This window comes from Fusarium phalaenopsidis (assembly GCF_050370095.1).
Source record: "Fusarium phalaenopsidis strain FUZ10S chromosome Unknown contig_32302, whole genome shotgun sequence".
Taxonomy (NCBI): domain Eukaryota; kingdom Fungi; phylum Ascomycota; class Sordariomycetes; order Hypocreales; family Nectriaceae; genus Fusarium; species Fusarium phalaenopsidis.
This window is the reverse complement of record NW_028145405.1, coordinates 1,283,672-1,300,261: the sequence shown is the minus strand read 5'-3', so window position 1 is coordinate 1,300,261 and position 16,590 is coordinate 1,283,672. Positions and strand designations below refer to the sequence as shown.

The window sequence follows — 16,590 nt, the reverse complement described above, 5'->3', positions numbered from 1 at the left end:
AACGTTGCGATGCCAAACACGCTTTGGGTATGTAGTCACGTTGACTGCGTCAACACCACTGCTGTCTCCAATCTGACGCCTTGCCTTGCACAGCTTTGTTGTCTGGCAGGGCGACGAGGCGAAACCATTTTGCTTCTCCCATGTGACCCATGACGAATACACGACGCTTTGCTGTGATGCTGCGTTGTATTGGCTGCAGCCGACACGAGCGCTGTCCAAGGTGAGGCGTAAAAAGGAAATACTCAAGCCGGCCTTGTCCGACTAGTCACCGGGAAGGCTGTGATAGAGTCAAATATCGCGACGTCACTGGGTGGTGATGTTTGACAGGTTCAATGTGACAGCGTCCACTGCCGGGTCCAGCCGCCCATCCACCCTCTGCGCAGCACAACACCGTCAACAGCCTGGGGCGGCTGGGGCGCTGGACTATCGGTTGACTCGCCGCGCGTGACGACGTGTAGGGCGAGAGGGTGTAGGGCTCCAGCTAATCGTCATTCTTGCAGCCGAGTAGTCGCATCAGTTCCTGCAGCAGAGATGCAGCAAGCCGGGCCCACGGCTCTTTTGACCCTTTTTTGGCTGGGATGGGATGGCACCGAGAGAGCCTGCATGTGTCAGATCCACCTGAGCGAGAGAGGCCCTGGACCAAGCGCTTCAAACGCTTCACGGCCCTGTCTCGCCTTGATCATGATATCCCCTCCCCTTAGGAGCAATGAGACAGCGATTAATCAGCCTCCCTTCCCCCCCTTTCCGCCCGGCTGGGAAGTATTCGCGTCCTCCATAGGCTCGGGCCCTCTCGCCCACACACACCTCGGTTTGGGCATCGACGAATCTATCTGAATGGAACGAACCGGGACGTTGAGCAAGGGCGATGCCAGTTGCGACAAGAGTCGAGGCCAACCTCAAAGGGGAGCAAGAGCCCAAAGGGGCAAGAAAAAGCAAATAGGGGAAAAATTAGTCCGTCCGCAATAGATTTGCGAGACAGAGATTGGAATGACAGATAGAGCAGGTACGTAGTAGATTCACGAGCCTGCACGCTCCATCCTCCGCCGATATTAATTAACTGACGATGGATGGATGGGTCTATGGAACCCAAGGCAACGGTACCTGGATTTGCCGGTTGATGCGAGGCAGAGGCTGGTGTCACGGCTGGGCTTGCGCTGGTGCCTTGTGCCTGCGATGGCTTGCTGCGGCATCAAGGGATCTCATGCAGTCACTTCAAAGATGCTTTCTCACGTGTCTCAATCATGACTGTGAAAAAAATAAGCCCTTTGTCCTACCAAGGGTCTCACAGGCCCTTACCAAGAACTTCGACCGAGACAGGCGAACTCTGTGGCCCCCAATTACAGGCAACAACGGACCCTTTTCCTCCTTGTCCTGTTTCGTCTATTTTGATTTTCCTTTCCAGCTTCTTTTGGCTGCCGCTCACTCGCTCGCACACGCCGTGGGGCTTTGCCTTGCCCTGCCTTGCGCCGGGTTGCTCATTCGCTGTGAATGGCTCCGCCCCGTCCCAGCGACCAGCGTCACCCAAGCTTCACTTGACAGCTTTTTTGCCACCGAGACATGTCCCCGTGCCTTTGGAAGCTCTGAATGCCAGGATCCTTCTTTCTGGTCCCTTGTTTCTCATCGCCCTTGACAGCCACTCGATGCCCAATGATTTGCCTACGCCCCGTCGTCCTGCACCCCGACTACACGCCCCTGGTCCCCTTCCCCCCCCAGTCCTTCATCGTAGATGGCCGCTATCGTGCCGGGCCCGGGAGCCTGCCAGCGCGCGGTTCCTCGTGTGGTCTCTGCTTGACTCACTCCCTCAAGTTCCATCTACCAACCGTCCAGGAGTTGCCTTGCGCTTTGCCTGGCAATCCTTGTTCCCCAGGCAGTCAGGGCTTGGGTTAAATCCACTTGTCCTGAGGGAATGGCAGAGTACGTACTGTCGGTTGCATCGCCATGGACTTCAACTACATATAGACCCCCTTCCTCGTCACAGCTGGAATTTCCCCCTATCCTCACCAGACACTTCCAATCTCCAGCCTCCAGCATCCAGACAACTCTTGGTCTATTTTGACAAAGTTTTACACGCAACAAAGCCTCACGGTGCAAAACTCTCCAGCTCACACAACAACACCAACAACAATACTCAAAACCGCAATCATGAGCGCCCCCTATACAGTCCAGATCCACCAGAGCTCCAAGGAGCCTTCCATCCACAGCTCCTACAGCTACTCATCTGGATCCTACGTCTCCTCGACAGACTCGACCCCTCGGTCACTTTCCCCTGGCGAGTACCGCGAGTATGGTGCTGGTGAGTTTCATCATCTCCCCGGGCCTCCGGGCTCAATGCCGCTCGGCCCCACACTAACCATCAACGCAGACAAGCACACCACTCAAGTCGCCAAGTCTGGACGAAACACCGTCATCAACCACCACAAAGTTGGTTTCGAGCAGTACTCGCCCAGCCCGACCTACTCCAACAGCTACTCTCGATCTTGAGCGTTCTCGACTCTTCTTTTCCTTTGTTCTCTGCGATTCTTTGGCGATACACACATGTAAAGGATATGGGATACAGCACGGACCGGCGTTTTAGGGGGTCATCGAACAGGATTATGCGCAGCGTGGCGATGTATCATTAAGCGACTGGCGATTTGAACAACTCAACTGGGCATGGGGATTTTTCGACAGCCACCTTCAAGTTGTGGGCTTTGGGCAGGATATTGGGACCGGAACAGGATTTTTACTTTGTTGGTTATGGGTGGACGGGTATACGGATACACTCACATGTACACTTCTTCAACGCAGCCCTCGGGGTTTGCACTGACTTACTTCTAGAAGGGCTGGAGCCCTGGCATCCTCAATCTCTCTGTCTTGTCTTCTACGAGATCAGATTGGGTTTTCAGCCCGTCGGCCTGGTCCGACGAGCATGAAACAAATTTCAATTTTTTGCTCTTGCAAGCCAACCGCGTCTCCGTCTTGTTTCACCCCTCCCCGTACCCCTTGATCTAAATTGCTTCTTCCTTGATTTTTTTTCTTCCTCTTCAAAGGGTTCAAGGGTATCCCGTGAATGATGGTGTGAAGGGTTGGGCGTTGCTATATCTGGGGCATTGGGTTCCCTCCCGTCCGGTACCTGCAGCCCAACTGTCGGCAGGGGTCTGCCTTTTTTGATGCTCAATCCCGTCTTGCCCGCACTCCTCCTCCACCATCTCCGGAGCATGCGCATTCTCCCCGCCGTGATTTTCACAAGGGGGATGGATGAGAAGTGGCTTCTAATAGTCGTGATTCCACTTTCCATGCATCAGTGTCACGGCCCAATCACAATGCTGAGTCCAGGGTCTGTCCGTCACACTCAAAGTCGGTTTCTGTGTTTAGTGCTAGAATAATTCGAGGATTTCCCATGATGATTACAAGACCGGCCAAAATGACCGGCTGCAGCCGAAAAGCGCCCACTTAGTCCCGTACCATATTGTTAACATGCCTGCCCAAAAGTTTGAAAAATCATTTCACTCGTCCCGAGTCCCCATGGGTTTGGGTATCATGAGCGCCGAGGCTCATGACCCCGTCGCATGACATCATGCTCAGGCGCCACCCTCGCGCTTGGCATACTCGTCCTCGATGGCCTCCTCGTACTTTTTGGCGGCCTCGTCCTGCCCGGTGGTGCGAGGGTCATCGTGCAAAATGTCCTTCTTGATGAGGGCCTCGGGGTCTGGGCGGTGCGAGATCTTGTCGTTGAGCTTGTCCTCAAGCATGTGCTTCTGGAGCTGCGCGTGGTGGGGCTACGTCAGTGATGGTGGCTCTTCAACAAAGAAAGGCAACTGGGCTGGGCAAGAGGGCTTGGATTGTCTTGTCATGACTCACTTCCTTCTGGTGCGCTAGGAGGCCTGGCGCCGCGGTCGAGGCTGGGAGGATGTTTTCTGTTTGGGGGCCGTGTCAGCAAGGCTCTACGTGGGCAATGCCGGATTGGTAGGTCTGGGCTTCTTACTCTCAACGAGCTCGGTACGATCGGGGCGGTGCTTGAGGTGGTCCTCAAGGGAGTTTCTCCGCTCCTGGTTGGGGCGAATGGGCGAGATGGGAGTCTCGTCAACCAGTTGGGGCTGCTGCTCAGTAGTGTCGGCCATTGCGGAGGTGAATAAGTTCAATGGTGATGCGAAGTATTCAGTGGATAGTGTTGTTGTAAGTTGAATGAAGATGGAGGAGAGAAGAGAGTAAACAAGTCTCAGACGGCGGATGTAGTGGTGTTATGTATCTCATCCAACGTTTAAGCTAAGGTCTCAGAATGGGCCGTTGATACGGCAGCCAGGCCATGTTTTTAATGCCATGTTCCGTCTGTGGTGCTCATCATCACCTGAGCTGGGATGGGATGTCCCGCGCGATCACCACAGCACGCCAGTGGGCATGTGGTTGCTACCCCGCAACCAAGGGACTGACCTGCGTCACAGGGCAGGGATTGGCGACCAGTCATTGACAAGCCCTCTTGTGAAGCCACTCGAACGGGCGTATTTTCCTCCGTAAGGAGCCCTAACAACTTGGATAAGAGCGCTGTAGCGAGGCTTTTGGCGGGTTGGAGCTTGTTTGGCGGGGATGGGGATGCAAGCCAAGGCGCTTGATGCCAAAGGCGATGGAGCTGTTCCTGGAAGCGAGTGGGCCGGTTGATCAACAATGGATGAGCTGCATAAAGAGAAATGGCATTGAGTTACTTCCTGGCGTTATTGATGTCGTCCCAGCAGAGGAGCCATGTGTCACCCTACAACTCAGCCGTGTCTAGATTCATGCGGTTTCATGACACCACCTGGTTGCTCTAGGGATACCCTGTGAACAACGTCATCATAAATTGGTAGGTAACGTAGGTCATCAAGGGTCCTGGATTTGGCAGGTGTGTTGCAATGGGATGAATGCCTCTCATTGAGCGTAAAGCATTGTTGATTTGGTCAACAATTGGGTGCTTTGCTTCGACACAATCGAAATCAACTCTCGCTTGAACTATTCTACCTGCCTAATACGGCAAGCAGCCAACCATCACCATATCAGTTGAATCGCAATCAACCATTGTTGATTTACAGCTTGGGATCCAGAAACAGATTTTCTGGAAGGCTAACTAACATAAGCAATATATCCCTGTGAAGGATCTACCAAGATTGATGGCCAACAGTCAGGGAGACAGGTGGAGTCGTTTATTATTAGGCACAGACATTAGAGGCTGGCAGAGACTTGAGACGACCCTTTCTTCCCGACGAGGCCGGTTCTGGCACGTATGATGACGACACACCAGTTGGACTTGGTAGAAACGAAAACGATGTTATTCGTTGTGAGGCTTTGCTGCATGATAGGGACAGCATTACAGTAATACCGCAGCAGGTAAACATCTAACAACAGCAATATTAGGCCATCAAGCATCTCTGTGAATAATTACTCATTTCAAGTTTCGGACACTGAATGCCGCGTATTCGGAGAAGAACCCGTGGATACGTGGATATCAAGGCTCATCAAGGAGCTTGCGGAAAAAAAAGTCAATAACCGTTGCCTGTCCCCCGCCACTTGTTGCGTAAGATAGCGACAGTAGGGGGCTGTGCTGGGCGGAAAATCGTCGGCGTTTTCGTCACCTCCCGTCAGGCACCAGATCATCGCTGAACACAATCTCGACTCCAGCCACATCAAAGCTTCCAGCGTTTCCTTTGGAAAAAACATCGCATCTTTCTCTCCGACCCATCCTACCGGAGTCCTTCGCTTATTTCTCACGGGATCGATCCTCTGATGCCCGTCTAACCATCTATCGTCCATCTGGTTTACCTTTCCTCCTCCTCCTCCCCCCTCTCCCCCCTCTCCCCTGCACATCATGGTAAGGTGCCAACAACCCCTCCGGTGGCGCCTCTTTTGCTGACCGTTGCTCCCGCTGCGCAGGGAATATCAAGACGTCCCAAGAATAAGGACGCCCGCGCCGGGGCCGCGGCTGGCGCAAGCGGCAGCGCAAAGCCCAAGAAGGCCACCTTCGAGACCACCAAGAAGAAGGAGATCGGTGTCTCCGATCTGACCCTGCTGAGCAAAGTGTCCAACGAGGCCATCAACGAAAACTTGAAGAAGCGATTCGAGGGCGCCGAGATTTATACCTATATCGGCCATGTGTTGGTCTCGGTCAACCCCTTCCGGGATCTGGGCATCTATACCGACCAGGTCCTCGATACCTACAAGGGCAAGAACCGACTCGAGATGCCGCCGCACGTCTTTGCCATCGCCGAATCCGCATACTATAACATGAAGGCCTACAGTGATAACCAGTGCGTCATCATCTCGGGAGAGTCGGGCGCTGGCAAGACCGAGGCCGCCAAGCGCATCATGCAGTACATCGCCAGCGTGTCTGGTGGAGAGTCGGGAGACATTAAGCAGATCAAGGACATGGTGCTGGCAACCAACCCCCTGCTCGAGTCGTTTGGAAACGCAAAGACACTGCGAAACAACAACTCGTCGCGATTCGGCAAATACCTACAAATCCACTTTAACGCCCAGGGCGAACCCGTGGGCGCCGACATCACAAACTACTTGTTAGAGAAGACGCGAGTGGTGGGCCAGATTACAAGCGAGCGCAACTTCCACATCTTTTACCAATTCACAAAGGGCGCTTCGCAGCAGTACCGAGAGACCTTTGGCATCCAGAAACCCGAAACGTACGTCTACACGAGCCGATCAAAATGCTTCGACGTTGACGGCATCGACGATCTCGCCGAATTCCAAGACACGCTCAACGCCATGAAGATTATTGGTCTCAGCCAGCCCGAGCAAGACGAGATCTTCCGCATGCTTGCGGCCATTCTATGGATTGGAAACATCCAGTTCCAGGAGGATCAAGGTGGTTATGCCGAGGTGATTGATAGGTCCGTGGTGGATTTCGCCGCCTACCTCATGGAGGTCACCCCCGAGCAGCTCATCAACGCCATCACGATCCGAATTCTGACTCCTCGAAATGGCGAGGTTATCGAATCACCTGCGAACCCGGCCCAGGCACTGGCTACAAGAGATGCGTTGGCCAAGGCCATTTACAGCAACCTGTTCGACTGGATTGTCGAGCGCATCAACAAGTCTCTCAAGGCCCGACAACCAACTATCAACACGATTGGTATCCTGGATATTTACGGCTTCGAGATTTTCGAAAAGAACAGTTTCGAACAGCTTTGCATCAACTACGTCAACGAGAAGTTGCAGCAGATCTTTATCCAGCTCACTCTCAAGGCTGAGCAAGACGAGTACGCGAAGGAGCAAATTCAATGGACGCCAATCAAGTACTTTGACAACAAGGTTGTGTGTGACCTGATCGAGCAGATCCGACCACCGGGTATCTTCTCCGCCATGAAGGATGCCACCAAGACTGCGCACGCTGATCCGGCGGCTTGCGATCGAACCTTTATGCAGAGCATCAACGGAATGTCGCACGCTCATCTTACCCCCCGTCAAGGAAACTTCATCATCAAGCACTACGCTGGTGATGTCACCTATACTGTGGATGGTATTACGGATAAGAACAAGGATCAGCTCCTCAAGGGTCTGCTCAACCTGTTCCAGCACAGCGGAAACCAATTCGTCCATACCCTGTTCCCTCGCCCGGTTGATCAAGATAACCGAAAGCAGCCTCCCTCGGCTGGTGACCGTATCCGAACGTCTGCGAATGCCCTGGTCGATACTTTGATGAAGTGCCAGCCTTCATACATCCGAACCATCAAGCCGAACGAGAACAAGTCACCCACCGAGTACAACGGCCCCAATGTTCTTCATCAGATCAAGTATCTTGGTCTTCAGGAGAACGTTCGCATTCGTCGAGCCGGCTTCGCTTACCGTCAAGCATTCGACAAGTTTGTTGACCGATTCTTCCTCTTGTCACCTGCTACATCGTATGCTGGTGAATACACTTGGGACGGTACCACCGAGGCTGCTGTCAAGCAGATTCTCAAGGATACCAGCATCCCCAAGGAGGAGTGGCAGATGGGAGTCACCAAGGCATTCATCAAGGCCCCTGAAACTCTCTTCGCCCTTGAGCACATGAGAGATAGATACTGGCACAACATGGCCACCCGAATCCAGCGCATGTGGAGAGCCTACCTTGCCTACCGAGCCGAATCCGCCACTCGAATCCAGAGATTCTGGAGGAAGAAGCGAACTGGAGCCGAGTACTTGCAACTTCGAGACCAGGGCCACCGGGTTCTCGGAGGACGCAAGGAGAGACGTCGTATGAGTCTTCTGGGTTCCCGAAGATTCCTTGGCGACTATCTGGGCATCAATGCTACCAATGGTCCTGGAGCGCAGATCCGCAATGCTGCCGGCATTGGCTCAAACGAAACGACTATCTTCTCTTGCCGAGCTGAGATCCTGGAAGCCAAGTTTGGTCGTTCCAGCAAGCCCAGCCCGCGTATCATTGTTGTTACAAACAGCAAGTTCTATATCATTGCCCAAGCCCTCGTCAATGGTCAGCCCCATATCTCGGCTGAAAAGTCCGTACCTCTGGGCGCGATCAAGTTCATTGGCGCCTCGACGGCTCGCGACGACTGGTTTTCACTCGGCATTGGCTCTCCACAGGAACCGGATCCTCTGATGAACTGTGTGTTCAAGACTGAACTGTTTACCCAGATGCAGCGGGTAATGCCTGGAGGTTTTAACCTCAAGATCGGTGACACAATCGAATACGCCAAGAAGCCAGGCAAGATGCAGCAGGTCAAGGTTCTCAAGGATTCCCAGCTTCCAGTCGACTATTACAAGAGTGGTGGCATCCACACACAACCTGGTGAGCCACCAAACTCGGTCTCGAAGCCCACTCCCAAGGGCAAGCCAGTCCCCCCTCGACCTATCACTCGAGGCAAGTTGATCAAGCCCGGAGGTCCCAATGGCCGACCATCTCGACTCACTGGCAACCGAACGGCCAAGCCTCGACCTGGTGCGGGCTCACGACCTACTCCTCAACCACCAGCTGCTGTCACTGCTGCTGCCGCCATCCCCGCTGCCGCTTCCCAAGGTCCCGTCACTGTCCCCCATCGCCCTGTGTCGACACAAAACGCACACGCTGCGGTTGCAAACTCCATCTCAAACCATACCCGCAATGCCAGCGGTGCTGGACGTGCACCACCACCTCCTCCCCCTCCTGCTGCCCCTGCACGACCAGCAAGCCCTCCCAAGATCCTGGCCAAGGTTCTGTACGACTTTGCGGCTCAGCGGGAGAACGAGCTCTCGATCCACGCCAATGAGATCGTTGAGATTGTCCAGAAGGAGAACAATGGTAAGTCATCCTGTTTATACTAGCCATGGAACATGTCAACTAACACTATCATCTAGGTTGGTGGCTAGCCAAGAACCAGCAGACGGAGCAGCAGGCCTGGGTTCCTGCCGCCTATGTTCAGGAACAAGCTCCTCCGGCTCCGCGTGCGCCGCCGGCCCCACCACGGGCCAAGCCGACGCCTCCGCAGCCCCCGGCCAAACGGCCTGCGGCTAACCGCAAGCCTGCCGAGCTGCAGCAGCGCGACTCGGGCATGAGCCTTAACACGCTGAACGGTAGTACCGGAAGTCGTAGCAGCACTCCTACGCCCAGCTTGGGAGGCAGTCTGGCGGATGCTCTCCTGGCTCGCAAGAACGCCATGCAGCGGGAGAAGGAGGATGATGATGACTGGTAGTCGACACGAGTATATGCTTCACGAATCTTTCCGTTCAAAAAAGATAATGACAAAGATGTCGATTTACAACCTTGCACGCACACACCACACATACACATGCACACAGAGCATGCAAGAGCAAGAGAAAGAGGGGGGGCATTTTTTGTTGTATACAAGACTGAGCTGGGCAACCGAGTTGATTTGCTTGCTGGGAAAGCCCCTTTGTTTGTTTGGGGGCTGGGCTAAAAGAGAAAGAGTCACGGCCGCTTGTTGGGTTTTTCTTGAAAGCTTTTGGGCAAGCGTATAGGGGGCAGGGAGGATTCATCGTCTGTATGCTTGGAAGGGAGAAGGGTTTACGTGGGAGGAAAAGCATGGATCAAGAGAGATTTCTACATGTTTAAACCTACTAGCTTCTCTGTTTTTTTGTTGCTTGTTCTAGAAATGTCAAATTGCTTCTTTTAAACTGAAAAAAGATTTCTATTCTTTCTATTTTCATTTCACGTCCCTTTAATCGTCGTAGTTGTCCTTTTGTAGGACTTTTCTTCTTCGTATGAGCTCTGCGAGCGGGACATCTTCGTCCTCAAACTCGGGTTCCGGCTCTGACTCCTCCTCGTCAACTCCATAGTCTCGTAAACGGTCTCCGTCCGAGTTTGTCCAGCCCATGCCCCCGTCGAAGCCGCGGTCATACTCCTCATCGTCGTACATGTCAAAGTCATCCACCTCTTCCAGCTCGGCCATGAGCTGCCTCCTGCGTCTCTTCGCATCTTCATTCTGCCGTCGCTGAAACTCGGCCTTGAACTCCTCTGGGTTCAGGTTCGCCTGGCGGAGCTCCTCGGCGTAGTTGCGGTTCGCGGCCGGCCAACCCCGCCCTGCTCGGCGAATCTTATCCGGGTCAGGCGGCGGCCAGAGACCCTCGACACGGTTGAAGCCGTTCTCCTCCCATGTCCAGCCGGATCCGCGACCGTCCTTGGCAATGACCGGGTTCCCCGCGAGGGGCCAGAACCACCAGATGACATTGCGGGTGCCCATGGCCTGGGACATGTTTGCAAAGAAGCCAATGTCGTACGGAAACTCGAGCTTCTCGAAGCGAACCTTTTCACCATCGGGCCCCGTAACGTCCCACCAGTCCTTGACGCCCCTGTCGATGAGGGCCTCATGGCGCTCCTGTTCCCAGCCCTCGATCATGGTCTGGTTGAAGATCCAAGCTCTGACTGTGTTGATGAGCATGATGCCCAGCGCGACAGTGGTGAAGAAGTCGATGAGCGTGATCAGGGACAGAGATATGAGACCAAGGAGGCTAGGACCTAGGTAGGCAGGCATGAGACGCTGTTCCCAGAGGACAGCGAAGCGCTGCCACAGGAGGTATGCGAGCATCCAGAGCGACAGGTTCGTGTAGATGAGGAAGCGCAAGAAGTGCGGAAACGTTGTCATGGACACGCAGTTACGTGTCCACGGACAATGATGATCCATCTTGGGCACGCACCTCGCACAATGGCGACAGTGGTGAGACCTCGGCGGCTTAGGCGCCGAGCACTTGTTGCACCAGCGCTGTCCATCTGCGTCGATAACACGGTCCTTGAAGACATAGCGGCCCGGGTCGACGGTAACGGCGCGGTAGTATGTTATCCAGAGGACGAGGAGGAGGCTGTTAAAGAGGATCGTCTCGGAGCGCGAGGGCGGGCCCGGGTCGAGTGTCGAGAAGGAGAAGACGATCTGGGAAAAGTAGCCGAGGAATATTATCAGGGTGCAGACGGAGGGCACGGCTAGGCCCCTGATGAAGGGCGCATCGTTGAAGCCGGCCATGGCAAAGAGACAAAGAACAATGATTACATCACAGGCCGGGGGATGTTCTTTGGCGATGGTGGCATGGAGTTGGAGATGATCTCAGGGGAGTTTGAGCTACCTGCCGCTGGGTGGAATAGTGGGGCAATTAACCCGTTTTAGTGGCTGAAACTTGCTGTAAATAGCCCGCTTAGGTAATATCTCAGGGGCTGCTTCGATGTGTGTCGTCAGCCTCTTTCCCCTGATATGAGATAATGGGGAAAAAAAGATGACCAGGGGCCTCATCATGACAGCTTCATCTACGACGGCGTGAACTTGTTTCGTTTCCCCCCCTCATGTTTTTAGTATCGCAGGAGGCGAGGCAATCCCGGGCACGACCGTAATGACATGACGATATTTCTCTAGAGGGCACCTTCTTTTCCTGTCTTTGTTTCGCGATATCCCGGCCCTGAAAACGCGGCCCGAGGCCCTCCCATCAGCATCATGGCTCAGAATTGGGTCGTTCAACTATTCGGCCTCTGGTATACCCCCCAATGTCAAAATTTCCACATCTGAAACTAATTTCTCATTAATCAGCGCCGCCTTGTCATTCTTTTACATCTCTCAGACTCTGGAACGGCATTCTCTAACTGGTTAGTCTGCAACCAACCCTTGTCTTGGCATGAGAGGCTCACATGTGAACTCCCTTTAGAGAGCCCTCGTCTATCGTCATTCCTTTTGTTTCTCCTCTCTGGCATCATTTGCTACGGTGCGAGCTGCTTTACAAAGTGGCTTCCTGGTGCAGATGGACGCTTTGCCAGACACCGTCGTGAGGTGTCTCTGCTGGATGGTGCTGCAGATGCCGCTCTTAATGGCCCCAATGCCCATCAGCCAAAGCGGCCACGACGTCTCTCACTTCCTGTCCTAGTTCTTTGCATTGTTCTCAGACTGGAAATCTTTCACCGTGTAAACTACCAGCAGCAATGCTCGACTCCAGGTCTCGAGGTATGCTGCCCTTGACTCCTACAACACCCCTGAAGACTGACATATCCGCAGTCCTTTCTCTGCGTCCTCATCTTTGCATATGAAATCTTCAACACCCGTCGGAAATGGGGCTTCCCTCCCCCAGAGGATCCGGATGACCCCTGGCGCTCGTGCTTTGACGACCTAATAGACTGGTTCAGCGGGCCTCGGGTCGTCCTCACCATGGCCGTGTCAAGCGTATTGACGTTTGCGACGGGCACGTACTTTGCTGTCGGCCAGATGACGCGCTCGACGTACTACTGCTTCGACTTGATTGAGAGCAAGAGGACCACTCTGCTCCTTCAGTGCGTCGGGCTCATGCTGGATACCCTAATCGTCATCCTACTATGGAGACTACTGGCTTGGTCGCGGACGGCCAAGCTTCGTCTGAGGACTTTGGGAACGGTTCTAGTTCTATCGGCTCTGTCAATGGGTTGCGTTTGGGTTGGAAGCAGGCTTCTCAGGGGATCTTCATCTCTCCATACAGGATTCGGCTTCTTGTACGGCTTCGACATCATCGTTGACAGCTTCGCCTTTGCAACGCTTATGATATCTGCCGCGTTCTGGGTCTGTGAGACATCGCCCCTTACACCATCCAGTATCATCACCTTTCTCGTCGGTACGGCAAAGGCGTGCGAGAACATCTTCTCGTATGGAGATTATCTGCACCCCTCGCGGCTCCCTGCCATCATGCCGCTCTGGCTCGTGGCATTTGGCATGATCATTTTTACATACTGCCATGACCTTCGCTCCGTCATCTTTGTTCGGCGCTTCATGCTCACTGCTTTACTTGTTGGTCTAGTTGTGGGGACCAGCATCTACATCACCATTCAACAACCGCAGACCTTTAACAAGCGCCATCCTATCGACGATCTCGTCTTTAGGGCAAACATCAGACATGACCGATGGCTTCAGCACGCTTCTATGAGCGGTAGTCTCCCCGTCGCTCACAGGATCTACAAGGAACGCCACGAGGGCCGTGATCCGCCCCCAGGCTTCGCCGACTGGTTCGAGTTTGCTCAAAACACCACCGTCATTGACCAATTCGACCAGATCGACAGAGATCTCAAGCCATTCCTGGCAGTTCCGCCAGCCAAGTTGCGCCAGAGGGCCGTCATGCTGGCAAAACTCCCAGGAGTTCACACAATCACTGTCTACGAGGGCAAGGCGTCTCGAGCTCCTGATGTTGTGGGCCCTGACGCTGAGGCATTGGATCACCTCGTGGAATCCATCAACAAGTTTGCCAAGTTTCTTCCCGATCTTCTCTTTCCTGTCAATCTGGAACCTACGCCACGGATCCTTCCGTCGTGGGAGAATGCCAAGGGGCAGAGCCGAGCTGACCTTACACCGATTGTGAACCTCATTTCCAAGAGATCTGTAGATGGTGGAAATGAAACTGAAGAAGTGCTCGACTCTAGAGCATCAACTCAAGAACCGGTATTTGGAAAGGGATACTCACCGTACTCTCTCATCTCCCCGTCCGACTATCGCCAGATGCAGGTCGAGGCCTGCCCTCCTGGATCAAAGACCCGGATAACCCCCCACTGGAATATTGGCGAGTTTTGCTCTTCCTGTGTGCGAAGGCATTCCAAGGGGCAGATCTTGGTGAACTGGGAGCGATCTCTCGAGTACTGTTCCCAGCCAGACCTCAAGTACCTTCACGGCATGTCCCTCTCGAGCCCTCACGCAGAGCCGATCCGGCAGCTGCTACCCCTGTTTGGAGGCTCCAAGACGGAGCCGTTCCAAGATATCCTCATCCCCCTTCCCCGGCCTCTCGATTCGAAGCCGGATATGAAGTGGGATTTTGACCGCCGCTACGATGCCATGTTCTGGCGAGGCCAGACCGGTCAAGGTCCTATCAGTGACCAGGCCTTGCGCGGAAACCACAAATTTCGACTGCTTCATCTTCTGGGAAACCAGAACCCTCATGACAAGGTCACCATGATCTTGCCAACCGCTAAAGACGACACCAAGTATCGACACGAAAGGGTGCCCGTCACAGAAGCAAACCTCGCGACCCCCTTCAGCGTGGGCATGAACAACTACACGGGTTGTCTCGGACCAAACTGTGTCCTCATTAACCAAACATATGGCATTGTGGACGAGGCTCAGGACCAGGATCCGCTAGAGTACCGCTTCATCCTCCTCCTGGACGAAGACGGCGGGCCGTCCCCCGACCTTGTCCGCACTCTCCGGTCCAGCAGCGTGCCCATGGTGTCGACGCTCTTCCGCACGTGGTGTACGGACCGGCTGATGCCGTGGTTGCACTTTGTCCCCATCGACACGCGCTACCAAGGCCTGCACACGACGCTGTCGTACTTTGCAGGCACGCACAAGAGGGCCTACCTCAACGGGCGAGACACCGACATGAAGGCGAGGGCCAAGGACGCACGGTGGATCGCTCGGCAGGGGGCGCGGTGGGCGGCCGAGGCGCTGGGCGAGAGGGACATGGACATCTACCTGTTCCGGCTGCTGCTCGAGTGGGGGAGGCTTGTAGACGACAAGCGGGATGAGATTGGGTACTCGAGGGACGACAGGGGCGAGTTCCTGAGCTCTCCTTGGACAAAGGACCAGACGTGGTGAGTCTGACTCCTTCGGCTCGGATTGGTGCTTCACTGAGGAAGCTTCCTGTTATGCTTGTAACTTAATGTATCGTGTTGGGAATTGGTTTGATATCTCCTCGTCAGGCACAGAGACGAGTCATGGTTGGGAACAATAGGCACCTCGGGGTGCCACGTAAGGCTGGTTGGGCATATGGACTTGCAATTTACAAAGCCAGCAGTAAGACGGCACCGTTGTTGACCTGGCCCGATCCGATACGATACGTATCACAACGATATTCGTCAAAGCTGGCAGACCAGTTAGTGATGTGTCTGCTTGCACTCGATTCAGAGCATATTGTGGCGGAACAAGTGGCACCGATCTACACTGCTTCAACCGCTTCCACCGTGTGCTGCACACCATCGAGGACGGCTCTGCAGAAGCTAAAGGCAGACACACATGTAGAGAGCCTGCAAATGAGAGGGATCATCGAGGCACACACCAGCAATGCAAATACTGCATAAAATGGACGGGGATGGATGTCGGTACGTACCTATGTCAACGACCCGGCATCTCTCTCGGTCTTGAATTAGCCCGATGAGACGAGCCTCATCCACTCCGGCCATAGACCTCGGGAGTCAGGACCGGAGATAAGCCCGGGATCAAGGTCCGAACGGTTTAAGCTTGACAGAGAGGCAAGACAAACAAGCAAGCAAGCAAGCAAGCAAAACAGAGACAGGCGACCGGAAACCTGAGATGTGACAACTCCTGATGCACGTCAAGGAGACAGACAACGGTCCATCCATCCATCCATGACGCGAGTCAAGCCAGGCCAAGCCAAGGTGAAGGGTCCAGTCAAAGGTTGCAACTCCGAGGCTCAACGCTTAATAATAGGCTAGACAACAAAAGCGTACCAGGTGATTCGAAAAGTGGTGAGACGGTGAAGCCAGAAACAGACAGGTCAGGCACGGATACCGAACTCGTCCCTTCGGCTTGGATCGCGTTGCGTCGGTGAAAGGCCCCGATGTCGCCGGAGCGGCGATTGGCTGTCGAGCAGGTACATGTCCGGGAGGTACGTACCACACCCTCCGACCCCGACAGCCCAGGTCCAAGTCGGGTGCTATCCCGGTCCATCACGGGCATGGGGATGCGGCGTCAATGAATCAAGCTGTCGAGCATTGGGCAACCAGAAGCCAAAGGCCCAGAAAAGTGGGGTCAGATCTGGTGATGTCTCGCGAGGGGATCTCGGTGAAGGCCCGGGACCTGGCAGACTTGGGGGGGTGAAAACCCGACCAGATTTCGGGTTTCTCTCACTGTGCGTGTGTGTCCGTGTGTGTGTGCGGGCGGGTGAGTGTGCTGACATTCTTCTTTTCTGTGTTAGACCTGGGGACCTGAGACGCCCAAGAAATAAGAGTACATAAATAATGGCATCATGCATGGGCTTGGAGTTGCTGCAAATGCCGCCATGGGCATGAGATGAGGCCATCATGGCCATGTGGTATGCCGCCACCGACGATGTGTGCGACCATGTGGCGGTCGGATATCTACGCAGCAGCTCGTGCTCGCTTTGTGCGCATCCCAGGTATCTTGTCTGGGGGGTTTCCTGCCCTGCCCTGTCCTCTCTTGTCTCGTTGTTCTGGGGACGCGATAGATGAGAGTG

The 16,590-nt window shown here is 54.4% G+C and overlaps 5 protein-coding genes across 5 annotated transcripts; 3 read left to right on the top strand and 2 right to left on the bottom strand.

The window, feature by feature from the left end:
• Positions 1-2,142: 2,142 nt before the first annotated feature.
• Positions 2,143-2,481, top strand: LRP88_07784 (uncharacterized protein; the record flags this gene model as incomplete). Its single annotated transcript, XM_083244301.1, has 2 exons — positions 2,143-2,293; positions 2,363-2,481. 2 exons carry the CDS (start codon positions 2,143-2,145, stop codon positions 2,479-2,481), a joined length of 270 nt encoding a protein of 89 aa, XP_083098795.1.
• A 1,079-nt stretch (positions 2,482-3,560) lies between these two features.
• Positions 3,561-4,100, bottom strand: LRP88_07783 (RPEL repeat-containing protein; the record flags this gene model as incomplete). The annotated part of the gene is made up of 3 exons (XM_083244300.1): positions 3,561-3,758; positions 3,841-3,896; positions 3,965-4,100. The coding sequence occupies 3 exons, from the start codon at positions 4,098-4,100 to the stop codon at positions 3,561-3,563; spliced, it is 390 nt and encodes a 129-aa protein (XP_083098794.1).
• A 1,715-nt stretch (positions 4,101-5,815) lies between these two features.
• LRP88_07782 (myosin 5) lies at positions 5,816-9,626 on the top strand (the record flags this gene model as incomplete). The annotated part of the gene is made up of 3 exons (XM_083244299.1): positions 5,816-5,841; positions 5,892-9,235; positions 9,292-9,626. The coding sequence occupies 3 exons, from the start codon at positions 5,816-5,818 to the stop codon at positions 9,624-9,626; spliced, it is 3,705 nt and encodes a 1,234-aa protein (XP_083098793.1).
• Positions 9,627-10,112: 486 nt separating this feature from the next.
• LRP88_07781 (palmitoyltransferase PFA4) lies at positions 10,113-11,408 on the bottom strand (the record flags this gene model as incomplete). The annotated part of the gene is made up of 1 exon (XM_083244298.1): positions 10,113-11,408. One exon carries the CDS (start codon positions 11,406-11,408, stop codon positions 10,113-10,115), a length of 1,296 nt encoding a protein of 431 aa, XP_083098792.1.
• A 462-nt stretch (positions 11,409-11,870) lies between these two features.
• On the top strand, positions 11,871-14,972 carry LRP88_07780 (uncharacterized protein; the record flags this gene model as incomplete). Its single annotated transcript, XM_083244297.1, has 4 exons — positions 11,871-11,908; positions 11,964-12,019; positions 12,079-12,371; positions 12,423-14,972. 4 exons carry the CDS (start codon positions 11,871-11,873, stop codon positions 14,970-14,972), a joined length of 2,937 nt encoding a protein of 978 aa, XP_083098791.1.
• Between the last annotated feature and the right edge of the window lie 1,618 nt (positions 14,973-16,590).